This window comes from Carettochelys insculpta, chromosome 13 (genome assembly GCF_033958435.1).
Source record: "Carettochelys insculpta isolate YL-2023 chromosome 13, ASM3395843v1, whole genome shotgun sequence".
Lineage (NCBI taxonomy): Eukaryota > Metazoa > Chordata > Testudines > Carettochelyidae > Carettochelys > Carettochelys insculpta.
Window position 1 is genome coordinate 5,593,344 of NC_134149.1, and position 17,879 is coordinate 5,611,222.

General features: G+C 43.3%; 1 protein-coding gene across 8 annotated transcripts in view; it reads right to left on the reverse strand.

Annotated features, from left to right (window-relative positions):
- ARHGEF6 (Rac/Cdc42 guanine nucleotide exchange factor 6) overlaps positions 1-17,879 on the reverse strand; it is a 61,537-nt gene that overhangs the window by 15,538 nt on the left and 28,120 nt on the right. For all 8 annotated transcript variants that reach the window (XM_075007771.1, XM_075007769.1, XM_075007770.1 and 5 more), the window contains 10 exons: positions 17,064-17,134; positions 15,766-15,860; positions 14,322-14,417; positions 12,861-12,983; positions 9,956-10,094; positions 5,785-5,844; positions 3,929-4,075; positions 2,855-2,941; positions 1,813-1,891; positions 595-728 (listed from right to left, as the gene is read on the reverse strand). In XM_075007771.1, the coding sequence (XP_074863872.1) occupies positions 595-728; positions 1,813-1,891; positions 2,855-2,941; positions 3,929-4,075; positions 5,785-5,844; positions 9,956-10,094; positions 12,861-12,983; positions 14,322-14,417; positions 15,766-15,860; positions 17,064-17,134 (1,031 nt within the window). The remainder of the gene's footprint in view (positions 1-594; positions 729-1,812; positions 1,892-2,854; positions 2,942-3,928; positions 4,076-5,784; positions 5,845-9,955; positions 10,095-12,860; positions 12,984-14,321; positions 14,418-15,765; positions 15,861-17,063; positions 17,135-17,879) is intronic.

The following is a 17,879-nucleotide window of genomic DNA, read 5'->3' on the forward strand; positions in this document are numbered from 1 at the left end:
ACAGTGGACCTGATAACAATCTTCCAATATATATTCAGGGAGGTTATAAAAAGGAGGGTGATCAACTGTTCTTCATCTCCACTGAAAGTCAGACAAGAAGTAATGGGCTTAATCTGCAGGCAGGGAGATTGAGGTTAGATATTACGGAAAACTTCCTAGATACAAGGATAGTTAAGCTCTAGAATAAGCTTCCAAGGGAGGTCATGGAATCCCCATCACTGGAAGCTTTAAAAACCAAGTTCGACAAACATATGTCAGATATCAGAGAGGTAGCTGAGTTAGTCAGTATCTCCAAAAACAAGAAGTTCTGCAGCACCTCATAGACTAACAGATATTTTGGAGCACGAGCTTTCGTGGGCAAAGACCCACTTCATCAGATGTCAGGGATGATCTGAGTTCACTTGGTCCTGGTACAGGAGACAGGACTATAATTGATGACTGCTCAAGGTCTCTTCCTGGATAACATTTATATGTTTCAATGAAACTGGCTACATCCAAAGCCATCTGCTTTGTCACACTGGGTAAATAGAAAGCCTAGTCAGTACTGAGATCCAATAAAATTCAGCAAGGGGTAGAATGCTAATGCATACTTACAGAATGAGCACTCCAGGACTGTGTTTTTGACACTGTGAAGGACGTCCCTTTGGTCAGCCTTTGCAAATGGTCAAGCCATTCGTGCAAATCCTGGCTGCTGTTACAGGACACTGTGATTCGTTCTATCATGTTCCCTGCAAGACAGGATGAAACTGCATGGTTTATAAAATGGCATCAAGCCATCAAAGAGAGATATTCCATACAGGTCATGGCAACCAACAAGCACCTCCTGTGTTTGCCATACAAAAGGGCTGCAAAGCCAGCAACATAGCCAAAAGGAGGAAGGTAACAGTCCCTCCACATAGGCCTGTTCTAACTCCCACTTAAATCCATGGGAGTTTGCCTCCAGCATCAGTGAGCTTTTGGGATCAAGCACTCTGTGAGTCTGGTATGCGTTCAAGTCAGGGCGCCTCATTGCCAGAAAGATACTGATAAACTGGAGGCAGTTCAGAGAAGATCATCAGAAATGGATAGTGGAGGGATAAATTTGTGAGGAATTATTAAAAGGTAAGTGGAGTTTCATTAAGCAGTAACTAACAGGGGTCATGATAACAGTCTAAAACATTTACAGTGTTCAAATGCTAATGATGGAGACAAAGTACTGGGCATGATGCAAGGTTGGTCTAACTAGGAGTTGTGGGATGCAAGTATGAAAGGGCAAATTCAGACTGAATGTTAGGAAAAGCACCCTAACTGTGTAGAATGATCTGTCAAGGGACCCCTAAGCATACAACATTCATCACTAGAATAGACAAGAAATGAAGAAAGGTAAATTGGGGAACAATACTGCATTGGCCAGGGATGGACTGGAAGATCCAAGTCTTTTTCCATTTCAAGCTCTGCTGATGCTGACTCAATATGCAGAAGGAATGAGTGTGAGTAAACTGGTATTAGGTTATGGAAATGATTCCCAGCATTTTCAGAGGACTGTACCAATGTAAGCAGACCTTGGCTGTACCCTACACTCCCCTCTTTCCTCAGCATACAAGCTGTAGGTAACCCATAATGGAGTCTGAAGCTGCCCAAGTCACGGCGGTTAAGTGCAGACTCCTTTCTTGCTCATTCAGGAAACTAAGCATACACAACTCAGATGTCACAGTAGCAATGACCACAGCAGCAGTGGAAAGCCTTTCTACTTATGCATTTAGTAGCAGGTGGGAACTAATTATACAGTAGATCCTGCTTCCACTAGACAGGAAATGCAAAAAGTGTAGTGACCTGTGATTTCAAAAGCATGCTCGTTTCCTTCTGTTTCTTCTAATTTTGTCAGCATCATTCCTGTTAACGGCAGTTTTCCCTAAAAAAGAATTAAGAATGATTCAGACCCTGCCTCTGTCTGCCCTTCTCAGGAATCACCACCAGAAATCACTGAAGGCCTCAGAAAACATTCCCCTTCGGTCTATGGATCTAGAGCTCCCGTCCTTAGCAGGCCAAACTCAAGGTCAAGCCCATTAAAGTAACTCCCACGCTAGCTTAATTATAATAAACTATAGCACATAGCACTTACGTAGTGCTTTTCCCCCATAGATCTCAAAAAGCTTTGAAAAGGTCATCATCATTAACTTCCATAAGCCTCTCATAGAAAAAGCTATATTGCACAATGGAGATATTAGTCTAAAACCAAAACCAAAGAATACCCATAATGACATATTATCATCATGATTACTCTTGTCCATGTGCACCTGCGTGCGATAAATCACCATGGGGCTGTTCCTTTCTTGGGAATTATTTCATGCCACCAGTAGGTTGTGGGAAATAAAGCCAAAACAGAATGATTTCTGCCACCCAGTTGTGTAATAAGCCCAAAAAATGCATTTTGTGGAGCATCTTATTATGTAAAATGAAAACTATCAGCCTATGGTTTAAAAAAAAAAAGATCATAATGAAAGTTTTTAATCAGGCATTATTAAGATGGAGGTGGAGTACACACCATCAACACTCAGTTTGAAGTTTCTATTTGGGTTCAGAATGGTAAAGCCATGTCAGCATTTATTGTACATCCACCAAAGTAATTGCTCAGAACTCTCTGAGTATAGGAAAGTGAGATATTTTAATTCAAGGGCACTCATGCTTGTGGAAACTGTCTAACGACTACCCATGCAGGGACGTATGGTAAGCTAGAGTTCTCCGTTTCCTGGTGGTGGGCTGTTAGCACCACAACAGAGAAGTTTCAGAAGGCAGAGGAATTTAATCTGATTACAGACATTTGGTTTCCTTTTTTACGCCCAAATACTTGCAACTTCAAATCAAATGTGCCTACCTGATAGATAAACCCAGTCATCCGAGGGCTTGCAGACAACATTAGCAGAACATTGGAAAACAACATAAAATACCTCTCTTCTTTCTCCTAAAGTGAAAAATACATCCATCTTACTAGGCATCACATACATTTTCCTCAGAGTCATTAGTCTAATGGGCCCAAACCCATTGTCACTGAAATCAATAGCAAAGTTTCCAATGACCATAAAGGGAACAAAACTGAGGCTATTATTTTAAAATTTACTAATTTTCTACACTTAATATCCTTTCAGAGACTACAAACTTTCACACATACATGCATCTTTCCAAGTATTTATTTGGCTGGCAGTGAGAAATACCAATATTCTAATCAGTAAATATGCAATCAAAACCAATAAGAGGTAGAGTTGCAAGAAATTACTAGATATAAAATACACACCCACAAGCTAAAACATATTAATACAAATATACAGAGAGCACTGGAGGTGACATGCTCTTACTTTTTATTTATAATTAAGAGGTTAAAATCTGCCATGATTCTATCCATGGAACCTCTGGGAAGGGCAACAGGAGTCATTCATATAAATTTCTGGCAGGACATGGTCCAAAGATATTAATACATGAATAAATTTTCTTTTTCAAATATCAGAAAAAAAAATCTTGGAATGGTTTGGAATAATAAGATCAGGAACATGGAGATATACACATCTCATAGAGCTGGAAGGGACCTTGAGAGGACTTCAGGTCCAGTCCCCTGCCCTCACAGCAGGCCCTATCACCACCCCTTGCTTTTTTTTTTTTAATTAATCTAATCTGCCCCAGACTTGTGAAGGGCTTCCTCAGGAATTGAACTCACAAGCCTAGGCTTACCAAGGCAATGCTCTACCCACTATTATTATTAAGCTCTTGAGTAGTCCCACTGACTGCTACCCTGAAGGTTAAGTAGACGCTTACATGCTTTATTGGACTGGGACCAGAGCAGTTAGCATCCTTCACAAACTTGACCAAGATTAAAGGATTTTTTGGACCTGCCCATTCTTTTTCCATTTGAGCACTGAGAGTCAGAGAAAGACTTTTGCTCTGTTAAACACCTTACCTCATTTGTCCCACACTGTACTATAACTTGTGACATATAGATTACATTGCCCAGGGTTTTGATATCCTCTCCTTCCCATCCCGAAATGGACTCTGAAAGGATCTGCAGTTCAAGTTGTTTCCTCTTCCTCAGCTCCTGGCACTGTGACTGTGAAGCCAACACCACAGGTTTAAAATAAATAAATAAATAAATAAATAAATAAATAAATATTTTGCTAAAATGAGAACCAGAAAACTTAGAAGTCAAACCTTGTCTGTCCCACCTAGAAGAGATTTTTCGGCAACCAGTCCAATGGCTAATGCCAAATACCGTCATTAGTGCAGAGAAAATGTCTTTCTACAGGCCTGATTTTTAAAGATATTTAGAATTTTTAAGACATCTAAGTATGTAAAACACATTGATTTCAATGGAGTTAGGCAAGCATGTGCTTCTGAAAAGTGAAGTAGATGCCTAAATACCTTTAAAAACCTGGTCTACATATACTATATTTTATCATACGTATTACTTATTTAGAATCATGTTAATATTCAATTGACCTAGCTAAAGAATCTGGTTTATGGCAATTTTCCTTCAATAAGTAGTATCAAAAATCTGGCTTGACTGATTCCTAACTCCTTGAGTGTCATGCACGCATATATGAATGCAGAATCTACCTCTTTGAACATTCAATCTCAGATAAATAGTAATTACACTACACTGCTAAGTCAAGAGACCAACCCTGAACTGTGCAGAGCATCGACAAATCCTATTAAAGCCTGTGAGATTTGCACATGCTAACAATCTTGCAGAATTAAGTGCTCCTCTTACCCTATGCACCACAGTTTAACAATAGGAGCTAATACCTAATAGCTCAAGTACAAATCTCTTTAAATTACCAGCATCTCTAAAGATTAAAGCCATTTGGAATATAACTGAATTATTCCCCTATTACCTGCTATAATAAATGTATATTAAGCTTCTAAGTAAATGTAACTTGACATCCTTTTTCCTGTTTTCTGTGAAATTTCTCCTCCCTTCTTTTTTCATCTGCACTATTAAGAATTGAAAACTTGCATCTTTTCTGCAAAGGAAGGAAGGAAGGAAGCAGCACCACATCTGGAGTGGTTATAGTGAAAGGTATTCAGTAGCTATAGAGCAACAGAACCTGACTTTCTTGACAATTGAGCATTAAATTGTCTCCATTAAAACAGTCAACTATGTGAAAGGTTTCCTTTCTCCTTTCATTTGCAAAATGGTTTTGAAGTGATTTGGACTGATTAATCGAAATATGCTCATTATTGAATTGTGTAAAGACACAAAGAGACTGTAGACTAATAACTTCGCTATTTATTGCCATTTTCACGACATGTTATAAATGTTTATTGTATACAAGGACCTGCTCTCAAGCCCATTGATAGAAGTGGAAAGAAGCCCAATTAAATCCATGGGTTTTGGACCAAGCTTGGAATTCACCTCTGTATTAGAACTAGCAGTTGAGTCACATACTTGTTTTACTCCTTCACTGCTCATTTTAATGAGTAAGGAATTGTACAATTACAAGTAGCAAAAATGACAAAGGTGTAAAGGTGACAGAGATTAAAGGAAACTCCCCACCCACACGTGGCTTCCTTATGTGGCACAATTTAAAATAAGTTACTTTATCTAGTTACGTTACTACATTTCAGAGATCACAATGCAATTGTTGGAACATGCTGCCAGATGGCAAAGTTGGACAAACTTTCAAATAAGGTGCCTCCATAACCCATCTTTTCCATTCTAAAAGACCTTTTCACAAGGAGCCAAATGTCAGGCCTGACTCACTCCTTGTGAAACACAGCACAGAGAAGGAGCACTCTATTTTGAGAACTGCCACCTACCACAAGGGACTTGAAAGATGTGAATGCTTTCAAAACATCTTCATGATCTGGATGTGCCTCCTAGTGAGGGAAGAAACCTTTGAGTTAGTTATGAAAATGCAGATTTCCCCCTTTACTGCCATGGTTTAAATGCCACAGAAATTCCATATGGAGCTGGACTGCTGCAGTTCAGTGCAGGGAGGATGCAGCATGGCCCAGGGAAACCTTAGTGGGGTGCTGGACCCCTTCCCAGAAGTTCTATTCGTCATTCTTCTACAGCCTTCACCTTCCTCATGTGATTTAAAGCAATACGTGATGCATTGATACAAAAATGTTCCATAAATTACAAGTGATCATGAACAGATAACATTTTGTTCCAACCAAGCTTTGCTTTTGAAAAAAATGACCAGATCAAGCAGACCAGATTGCATAGGGCAGAGCTCTGCTCTCTTATCCACAGAACAGCTTTTGACTCTCCTATGAACTATTCCACCACTTGTTTACTATTTGTGGGAGTTCCCTTTGATACCAGTGAGAGATCTGCACTTGCACAGAGAATAGAAGTCTAGAGGAAACAGCTCTTGGGCAGAGATCAGAGCAGGACATTGCCCTTCGTTTCTGCCTCTACCACTGACTGTATGCATATGGTCATTCTGATATTGAACAGGCATGGACAACTCCCACCTACTTCAAAGGGAGTCTGTCACATAGATCTGAGAGAAGAATTTGGCCTATACATTATACATTTTATAACCCAATCCAGAGCCCAGTCGATGGACACAATAGCTGGACCAGTCATGAGCATATGGGTCAAGGAGAGTGCTTCATTTGTAATGAAAGACTCAAACACTTAGGTCTTGGGGCTCTGATGCAGCAAGCCCAAAGGATCAGCCCTGGCAAGCACCAGCACAATTTAAGCATTGACCAAGGGTAAGGGAGAAGGAATCCCTCACCTCCAGGCTATTGATGGTCCAGGGGTGGAGTTGCTCAAACATCTAGAGTAGGCTGCAGAACACCTTATGCGTCCCTGGCAGTGGAGCTGTGGATCTCGCAGCGTTCCCTCACACTCCACTCACACCCTGTCCCTGTTGTGCTACTGGACAGGCGTCCTGCGAGTCCCACTTCTCAGTTTACAACATACAGTCACTCCCACTTCTATCACATTAGCTCATAATCTCAATTCCTACACTCATCCACCCACTCGTCAAGTTCACAACCTAGAAACCAACAAAAATAGGAGACCCAGGTCTGGCCAATCCCCGTCCCCACCCTTTTCTCACCTTGGTTAGAGTGTTGGCCACAGCAGCTGTGCAGATGCCATTGGCAGAGCAGCACAGACAGTATTCGGTGAGAGAGTTAGGGGAGTTTCTCTTTTGCCCATACCCTCTCTAGCCTGGACCCTACACTAGGAACGTTAGCCATTGCTAACAGACCCAGCAGAGATGGTGCTGGAAGGAGTGTAGGTGTAAAGTGAAGACCATACCAATCCCCGTTCAGCCCAGCTACATAAAACAGGGCTGAGCCTTCTCTGGAGCGGAGATAATCCTGAGAGACCCCAGTCATCAACAGGCAGGATCAAACCTGGGATCGCTGTAGCTTAATATATAAGCCTATACACCCTGAGCTAAAAGCCCCAGGGCTCTTAGCTAGGGCTGCAGCAGACTCATCAATTTCTGTTTGGGCTGGGTGCCACTAGAGGGGAACAAAGAGTCGCACCAAGCAGGCATGGGTTACACAGGCACAGCTGACCTGGTGCAGAAACAGAGTCAGCAACCAGATGGACTATCTGTAACAGTCAATGTTGTTAACACAGTGGCTCAGCTGAATCTGGGTTAAAAGGGGCAGCACATTTTTAGGCTGAACTTCTCTAAGCCAGAACACACTCATCCAGCAACACCTGTGATCCAGCATGATCTTAAGTTAACTGGACGACCACTTATCATGAGTGTGGCCAAGTTTCCCCCAGTCCCATAACATTTGTTTACAGCCACCAGTCCTGGCTCTCAGTGTTCTGTGCTATTATTCAGCTGTAATTTCCCCTAAATGTCTTCCAAGAGCCCAATCAGAAGTGGAAGTGTTGGTAATGCTGCTAGACAGTACTGACCTCCTGTGATCCGGCAAATTCTCTCATCTGGCACCGGCCAGATCCTGAAGGTGCCAGATTAGAGAGGGTCAACCTGTAGTTTCCCATCCAGAGCTGAGCTGGAGATTCTGGATAAAAAGCTGGGATAAAATGTGTCCTCTGGGACTGAATCCGAACCAGTGCCTTAATCGGGCAACTTCATCGCCCTCTTTCTCTCTTCCCTTTGCCGCGGCTGGCATGTGATAGATTTTACTCAGGCCACATTTCCAAATAAGCGAGCAACATGGCTGCATTTAGGTCCAGAGAGGGGTGTGGGTACACTGCAGCAGCTTTCCAAAACTATAAGTCTATTTAGCAAGCCTCAAAGCTGAGCTCGCTTTGGGCATTTCACAGAGCCCTCCACCGGTGCCAGGGCCCTCCACCACTTCCTGTGTTCAGCTCCACACATGGCCCAGCATCACTCCTTGCCAATTCATCCAGCGCTGCAAGCATACAGCACAGCCACCAGTCCCTGTGTGGGAGCTGCCTTGGACAAGTCCTCCAGAAGAACGGCCTAACACTGGAGCCTTACCAGACCCTCCTCCACAACTCCCTACCCCCAGAAGGTGAGCAGCCTCTCTCATCCACCTCCTGGGGCCTGCTCCCCATCCTGTGCTACTGGCTCTGCTTGTGCCCTGGCAGTTTTCCCAGGGTAGCTCTCCCTTGCCTGTACTGGTCCCTTTTATACTCTTCCTGTGCCCCAATGTGATTGTATCCTCTCCTGCCTCATTGCTCTCTCCCTACTGCATACTCCTCCTGCCTGCAGGGTTCTCACTGGCCACGGGGAGGATTTGCACAGGCTCACGCCTAGTGGCTGAGCAGAGAAGCTTCCTCCTGGTCTGAGGGCAGCTGTGCTGGAAGAAGGCAGGAGCAGCAGCAGAGCAGCCTTTGGTTGATAACACTGAGAGCAGTGGCCTCTGGTGGCCACGGACAAGAAATGCAAATTAAACACCTGTCCTGGTCCAACGACTCAAGGACACAACATGGAGACTCCGGGCTGAGGCCAAAATCTGTCCTGCTCAAAATGAGCCTGTTGGCAAGTTTGCTGCCCTCACCTCCTATCTGGTTAGTCTATGTGTAACCCACACATCTATGGTTCACTGCCCCACGTAGTTTTCAGAACAAGAAGTCTTGTGGCACCTCATAGACTAACAGATATTTTGGAGCATAAGCTTTCATGGGTAAAGACCATGAGGTGCCACAAGACTTCTTGTTGTTCTTGAAGCTACAGACTAACATGGCCACGTCTCTGACACTTGTCCCATGTAGTGGCACACAGGCTGCTTGCAGAGAGAAAGAATGAGTTTCCTCTACAGCTTTAGCCGAGAAGCAGCTGGCTGTTGGCACAAACTGTAGAGGCTCCTGCAACAAGCCCCAGCGATCCATGGTTCAAGTCTGCCTGATGGCAGTTACAGTCACATCCAGCTATTTTCATGTCTCTCACTGCCACAGTGTCCAAGAGCCCCCTACCCTTTCACATCTCACTTCTGCTCCTGCAGTATCTAGCAATGGGCAGTGCACAGGGTCATGAAGCACCACAGGAAAGATGCTGGGGATCGGGGCACTGAGAACTTACAACTGCAAGGAGGGGGAGCCGATGCACTTAATTTCTACACGTGCTACAGCAGAGCGGCTGTGACCCAGTTAGGACCTGCCCTCACTGCTCAGCTGACCCATGTTAGAGAACTGTGAGCAATGGTTAAACATCATGAGACTCATCTTAAGGTCTGAGAGTAAGGATGGCCCAGTGGTTAGAGTGTTAGTCTCCAACTTGAAAGACGCAAATTTAGTTCCTTGTTCAACCATACATTTCCCGCATGACCTTCCACCAGCCTCTATTTCCTCTGTGCCTCAATTCCCCACCCCGAAGAACTGAGATAATGGCACCGTCCTACCTCACAGAGATATGTGAGGAAAAATACATGGAAGAATGTGGCCAGCTCCGATAGCACAGTAGGCCACCCTCCATATCCAGACAGAAGGCTTTGGACACAAGCAACCCTCAGGTCAGTTTTTTCTGGAAGCATGAATCCCACACAAGCTACCTGGCCAATGCTGTGTTTCATTTACCTCCATGTGCCGCTCCAGTTCTTGGAGAAGGGTAACGTACTTATCCAGTCTCATGAAAGGTTTGCTGAGGCTTGTTGTTAAGATCAAAATCCCTGGGTTGGCTGCGCCCTGGTTCTCCATAAACTTCTCCAGTTCATCACTATCAACAGAGACAACAAGGAAAGTTCACCAGCCTCTTCGGGCCATGTTTTATTCATGCCTTCACTGTCCTAACAACTGTGGCCCACTTCTGGGCTACATGTGGATGCAAAGAAATTTTTCTACACTTGCCAGATGCTGCACACACAGTGGGTCAAAGACGCCCAAGTTGGGCTTCTGGCAGATTGAGGCCACTGCTGCCCAAGGGGAGCTCTGGGGGCTGGGAGGTCAATACCAATGGAGATCCCTGGTGTTCAGCAGGCAACTGCCACGAGTAGGTGCAACCATGACCCCAAAAAACACACACACACACACAAATACAAATGCACTGGCCAGCTCTGCACAGGAAGGAAACCACATTCCATTGACTAGGCTGATTTGAGCCACAGGAACACTAGGAGAGAGCAGTACCCATGCTCCTCCCATTGCAGCTGGCCCTCACATGAGACAGACAGGTTCTAGCACCCTTCCACCATTCCCGCATACCTCTGCCAGGGTGCGAACACACCACAGGCCCAAGGTGCCATGCTGGAGAATACAGTTGTAATGACAGACCCTCACATTAGATGGCAATTAGAGTCTGTTGTCAGGCCTGCTGACAGTGCAGTTGCCACAGACCCCAGTGATCTCAGCCACCACTACAGTGGCAGCGGCCCGAGCCCTGGGCCCTTTAGAATCACTGCTGGAGCACCAGACAGTGTGCTCTAGAGTCCTGTCCCTTCCACCTGAGGCCCTGCCCTTTGGGGGTGCAGAGATGGGCTCCCGCACACTGCACAGGGGCCCAGCACTCCTGTTTGGCCCCCTGACTGTTGTGCAAACTGCTGTAGCATAGTCATGCCAAATACTGCCAAGGCTCTGCCTAGCATTACTCAGCCTCTCTCTCATGGGGTGAGTAACAGGCATTCTGGACGCACTAGCTGCTGGGTGCCTGAACAATCCACTCGGAGTAAGAAGCAGGGTGTCCTTTCTAGAGAGACCCCTGAGGTTATGTCTATATTTTCAGTAAGATGAGCCTGATCAGGGTGGATCTTCCAGAGTTTGAATTTGCACATCTGCTACAGGCTTGCAAAATCCATCTCTCTGGGGTCGGTGGGAGAGCCTGTAAGGGAGGCCAATGGCAAGCAGAGAGACTAGGTCTGTACTAAGGAAATAGTCAATTCCGTTATGTCAATTCTAGCTACACAAATGCTGCAGCTAGAATCGATGTATCTGAAATCCATTTATTTCCCTAGTATAGATTTAGCCTAAGTTACCAGTCACCACTTCTGAAAGACTATGTCCACAATTAACGGACAAATTTGCTATGCTGGAAAGGTTTCAGAGATGCCCCAAAGAATGATTAAAGGATAAGAAAGTGCATCTTACAAGTTACAGACTCCAGGAGCTCCTCTGTTTAGGTGAACAGAGAGGTTGAGGAGTGACTTAATTACAGTCTATAAGTACCTCCATGGGAAACAAATACCTAAAATTGAGCTCATCTATCAAGCAGAGGAAAGAGCTAACACAGTCCAACGACTGGAAGTTGAAGCTAAGCAAATTCAGGCAGGCAATAAAGTGTAAATGTTACTCAGTGAGGATATTTAACCATTGGAACAAATTTCTCAAGGGTCATAGTGGATTCTCCATCGCTGGCCATTTTTAAATCATGCCTGGATGATTTTGTAACGGCTGTGCTCTAGGAACGATTTGGGGTAGTTCTATGGCCAATGTTTTACAGATGGTCAGACTGGATGATCACAATGGTCTGATTTGGCTTTGGAATCTACGAAACATGTACAATGTGCTCAGCTTTGGCTCATAACACCTCAGAGACCATACTGTGTGTGTACCAGCACTGTCACCAAAACAGATCAATTAGACACTCATTTTAAACATTCTCTGGCAAAGGAACTGAATGAAGGAGTCACCTACAGTAGCCAGGACTGTAATTAGGTTACACCACATTCAGACTTTACAAGATAAACATTACAAAGGCCTCCATTTTAAAAATGCAAGAACTCAGCCCCTGGACTGAGGCCACTGCTGGCACAGATGGGCACTGGCGGGCAAAACAGCTGGTGAGCTCAGAGAACTCTCTTAGGTCTACAGCATAAAGCTAAGGAGCCACACCTTCCACGAGAACATTACTGTGATTTCAAAACAAAAAGCAGTCACGTAGCACTTTAAAGACTAGCAAAATAGTTTATTAGGTGAGCTTTCGTGGGACAGACCCACTTCTTCAGACCATAGCCAGCTATGGTCTGAAGAAGTGGGTCTGTCCCACGAAAGCTCACCTAATAAACTATTTTGCTAGTCTTTAAAGTGCTACGTGACTGCTTTTTGTTTTGATAGTGTATAGACTAGCACGGCTTACTCTCTGTTAGTATTACTGTGATTTGTGCAAGAAAGTACAGAGCTGCCTAGCCTCTTTGTGGTTTGGTTAGCACCCTTTGTTTGAAGATGCTTTGAGGCCTGATCCTGAGAGGTGTGGCACCTCCTCAAGGAGGTGAATGCAAGTTGAAGGTGTTTGACCCTTACAAGATCAGGCTCCTGAGGTCAGTGTCAGTATCATGTGGGGTGCTCATGTGCCCTTGCAGAGAAGGCAGGTGAGCACAGGTTGATCTGCATGGTGGCAGTTTCCTCTGCCCACACACAAGATCTCTGGAAAGGCTGCATGCAGTCATGTCACTTGTGGATCCCGTTGTGGAGATCCCAGACCAAGGTGCTGGCTGGACTTGGCATTGTTAAAAAAACAGATGATCTGCTCTTTCCATGAGCTGTTCCTGACCTGTGTTGGGTTAGCACGTTAACAGCAGAAGGGTGATTAGCACAATATGTGAGGTACAGAGATCGGAACTGTGGCATCAGGTTCATAAAACAGCCTCCCACTCTCTGCTGGTTCTCAGGAAGCCTGCGAATAGAAGAAGCATGTCACTGAAACAAGAGTTAACAAACCAGATCCTCAGACAGGACAAAGCATCAGTGACACAAGCACACTGTATTTCCTAACCTGCTGTCAGTGCTAGCTGCAGTAGAAATTCAGCTATAGACCAGTGGTTCTCAACCCTGGGGGTATGCCGAGGTCTTCCAGGGGACACAGCAACACATCTAGGCATTTATCCTAACATTACGACAGACTACATAAGAAGCACTAGCAAAGCCAGCACGAACTAAAATTTCATAAGACAATGGCTTGTTTATACGGCTCCGTATACTATACACTGAAATGTAAGTACAATATTTATACTCCAATTGATTTAGTCTATACATTATATGAGAAAAATGAGAAAAATCAGCAATTTTTCAGTAGCAGCGTGGTGTGACACATTTGCATGTTTGATTTGTAAGCAAATTGTTTTTAAGTGAGGCGAAACTGGGGTTTGCAAGGCAAATCAGGCTCCTGAATGGGGTAAAGTAGTCTGGAAAAGTTGAGAGCCACTGATGACAGAAAGCACTTAGACCCTTCAGTGACAGCCCTAGCTCAGAATTCTAGCTGGGGCACTGTGACATTAGCTCGTCAAATACTCCATAGCTGAGGACCAGCGACACCAAGAAGCACCATGGGCACCAGCTCTGCAACCTGGAAGGGACGGGGCCAAGGGCAGAAAGGGCAGGGCCTAGGAGATTCAGCCTTCAGCACTGCTTGGACTTTTGCACCAGCACCCCCACCCTGCAGCTGTGCACAGCAGCACTGCTGTGGCAATTCAAGGTGGCCTGGAGCTTAAATGATTCTGCTCTTTAGCTCAGCTTCTCTCCCCTGTCCCATCCCCACGTACAGTTCTCTTTTTATCCCCTCTTCAGCCATCCCCAGTAAGAAGGGATTTCTCCCAGTGCTAGCCTAGGTTCTGCCCTGGTCACAGCAACAGCTGAGGATGATGCACTCACTTAGCATGAAAGGGAAAGATTTAGGCTGAGGCTGCTCAAAAAAGGTTTGTGAGAGTTAGCGACCCAGTCCCCCCAACTGCCATTAGGACCTGGTATTGGTTTCTTCAAGGCAAAGCCTCGTCTCAACTTTCTGTTTCTAAGCAGGGCAGTTCAGAACAAACCTCTGTGGTACACATTACTATTTCTATTACCTTCTCTTACCCTCTGTGCACTGATGACAGCCTCCTGTAGCCTCTTATTTTCTTCTATATTAAAACAAATATATGAAAAGCAGCTAGGAGCAAGCTTAATAAATGGGCCTTTGTATTATTTTTAACCACAGACTAGTAAGCCATCACCCTTAATAGCAATGGCGGATGCTTACTTTGTGCATTCTTCCAAGGCATGATTCAGTGTTTGCTGAAACAAACATATTTCCTCTACATTTCCTAGCAGAGATGCAATATCCACCACACTCAGCCTGAAAGAATTACAATATTTAATATCACTTGATAGGCATTTTGTAATGGCTCAAAACAAATCTCTTACTAAAACAGAAACACCTGAGAACATCTCCAAATAACCCATTCAAAATATGGGAGTTAAGGTATTTGTTCCAATAAAAACACAAATTAATGCAATGAAATACAAAGTTAGAATTCATGACACACAAATAATGCCTTATAAAAGATGTTGGTTATCAAGGATTAATTCAACTATATTTTAGTTACTTAATCATTCTCACATTGTTTAATTGTCCGAAATGACATAACTAGGATTTTTTCTGGGGCAGAGGAGGATGATGTAGACAAAGAGTTACAAGGTATAATAATATTTGTAGGCAGGCAATCCCTGACGCGTGTGGCAAGACTGATGCCTTAGATTGTAACCTCTTCCAGGGATGGACTGTGTACAGCACCTAGCACCTCTGGGACTCAGTCTCAGTTGAGGCCTTTAGAAGTTACTGCATGCAAATTATAATGATGATCTCTGTACTCCCTACACATCATCTCAGCACCCTCAGTTATTTCAGTCTTACTTCCCTTTGTGTCCTTTCCAGTTCTTAAATAAACCACACTTGCAGATACAATTATTGCAGCAATTGAAGAGTCTCATCACTCATTGTTATGCCCTTGAATCCCATGATAAGCACTATGACAAAGATGAACATGCCTTCTGTGGAGACAACAGATTGAGGTCTTGGGATTTTTCCGTTGCTGAATTTATCCACACAAACATCTCTAAATGTTTGAGGGCATCTGGACACCATGTGACTTATAAAACACAAACTCTTGTCCTGTAGAAAATATGAAGTGCTTGAGATTCTGCCCTCAGACCTGTCTCCAAGAATATGCGTGGTCTGCCAGACCAGAGTGTTCCAGTTTAGGGAGGTGCAACCTGTACTTAGCAAGTTCAGAATAAACAAGAACCAGACAAACCATAGTTAATGCAATGCCTCATAGTTTGGTCTAAATAACACCCACTGCAGAAATAACTAGGAAGTCCCATTTGAAGTTGGGCAGCTAAAATAAAGCACATTGCAGGGGAATTTACGCATCAGAATGGTTCTATGTATGAGTTCTGTAGCTGGATTAAAACAGCGACCATGTTTATCAAATGTGCATATTTAATCATCCATCACACAATCAGATATACACAAAAATAATTAAAAACAAAAGTCAGAAGCTATCACAAGCCCTGTTTTCCTCATCATGGAGGCATTCTGAGATTTTGCATGAGTACTTGCAAAGAGAAGATATAGTCCCTAAATATTCAAAAGTGAAAAGGTTTTGAAATGTCCTTTTGTCATAAATTGACTTGGGCCTTACTTGTCATAGGATTGGAGGGGTCTCAAGTAAGTTCCCAGAAGTGACTGCAGTTCCTTAGCATAGTCACGTTCTGTTTCCAAAATATTTTGCAGTACCTAGAAAGAGACGGAACAAAGAGCACCTCTCAGCACTTACAACTAGGAGCTTGACTACTGGATAAGCTTCCAACAACAGAATAGCCTGGAAACATATTTTAACTCCACCTCTGAGTTAGTAATGTCTGAAGAAGACAGAAATTGTGCAAAACGGGCATGAGGTTTCAAATTATGAGTTTGCTCTCACAAGGTGTAGTGTGTTCCAGGAAAGCTGTAAAAATTAGCCTTAGAAGCTGTTACATCTCAAATTTTCTTGTATGCTATTGGAACATAAAGAAAATGCACATGCAGATTAGAATGTGCCCCCACAAAAGGCGTTTTGTGTGCCTAAATGGCTATATGGGTATACCAGCACTGATTTGGGAAGTATGCAGGCACAGTAACCACACACAAATCCCATACAACTGGGCTAACAGAGCAGACAGGACTAAGCCCACTTCAATACTGTTTCAGCCCAAACCACAGCTCAGTCAAAGAGCAGTGAATTTGGTTCACGCCTACCTACACTGGCAGTCAAATCTCTCGTCAGCACTGGTACAGCAACATTCTTTGCAGTCACCTTTTATCAGTGAACAGTAGCTTTCTTACTAGAGACTATGCTCTAGTGAGAGATGAGGCTGTTTCTAGCCCATGTTTTCAGCATCTGGGCATGTACTTGTACACCTAGCTGTACAAAATATTTTTTGCCATACCGGCAGATTCATTCAACCTCCATCATCCAGTCTGTATGTCCAAATGCAGATTTTAACTCTCCCTTATGCTATAGGAAAATACGTATTTTAGTTCTCAATTTAAGTTGCCTTGTTCCATGACAAACTTTCTCTTCTATATCCAGGTACATTATTTATATCAGAAATAATGAAATGAAACAAAAGCATAGGATTTTTAAAAAATACCAATCTCACAATTTATTAAACACTCATCTCTGCTCTGCTGTCTGGGGTCTCTATTTTGAGTTTCTTTCTCACATATTGTAGCATCCTATATGTGTTGTTTATCATCTCAACAGCCAAGTACGCATCTTGAACCAGTGCAGTCTCCATAGCTAAATTTAAACACAGACTGACAAATATTCAACTTATTTTAATTAGATTGAAGGACCTCAGTTTAGCTGCAAAAATTTATACCAGTTGAGGATGTGCTCCAGAGGATTAACACAATAATCTTCTGATTAAAAAACACAATTAGTGTTTTAAAACTTACCACAGCATAATAATTCTTTGTAAGTTGAAGGCTTTCATGTCCTTTTAATGCTTTGGGAGAGAGTGATTTATCTGAACAAAAAACAACAAACAGAAAAAACCCTGTAAATTATAAGGCAGAATTGCCATTGTCCTACCAGAAAAAGCCTCATCTCTACTTTGTCCACCAGGCTACAAAAAGTCATTGTCACAGAAAAAACAGAAGCCCAAATGAAGGGGGTTTTAAATGACACCTGAAACAAAGTGAATGCACCTGTGAAACTGACACTTTTAGATAGATCTGCAACATAGCCATTCTATCATATTAACACGGTTTTCTGAAATACTGGCAAGAGCGCAACCACATTAAGGGTTTTGCTTCAGGCAATCTGCAGAATTCAGATTTCATGCACTCCTGTCTCTGGCATTTTCTGGGTTTTTGGGCTTTGCTGTGGACCAAGGTTGCCAACCCACAGAAATTTCATTTACAGACAAAATGGGAAAAATTTACAGGCAGCCTTTTTTTTTAAACACACGTAGTTTTTATACTATATTAAGACTTCTCATAGATTTTGACAGTGTAAACTTTAACAGTAAACAATATTAAATTACATAAATTGCCAATGCGCTGATGATGCTAACTCGGTGGGATAATGTAGATGATAACATCACATGGATCATGTGATTCACATTACGTCACCTCAACCACTGAGCTAAATAACTAAAATGTCCAATTTCCGCTGCTCTGCATCAAAATGGCTGAAGCAGCACAGAAGAAATTTAACTTCTGAAGAATAATTGCTGTTTTTTTAAATTTTATTGCATTTTTACGAAATTT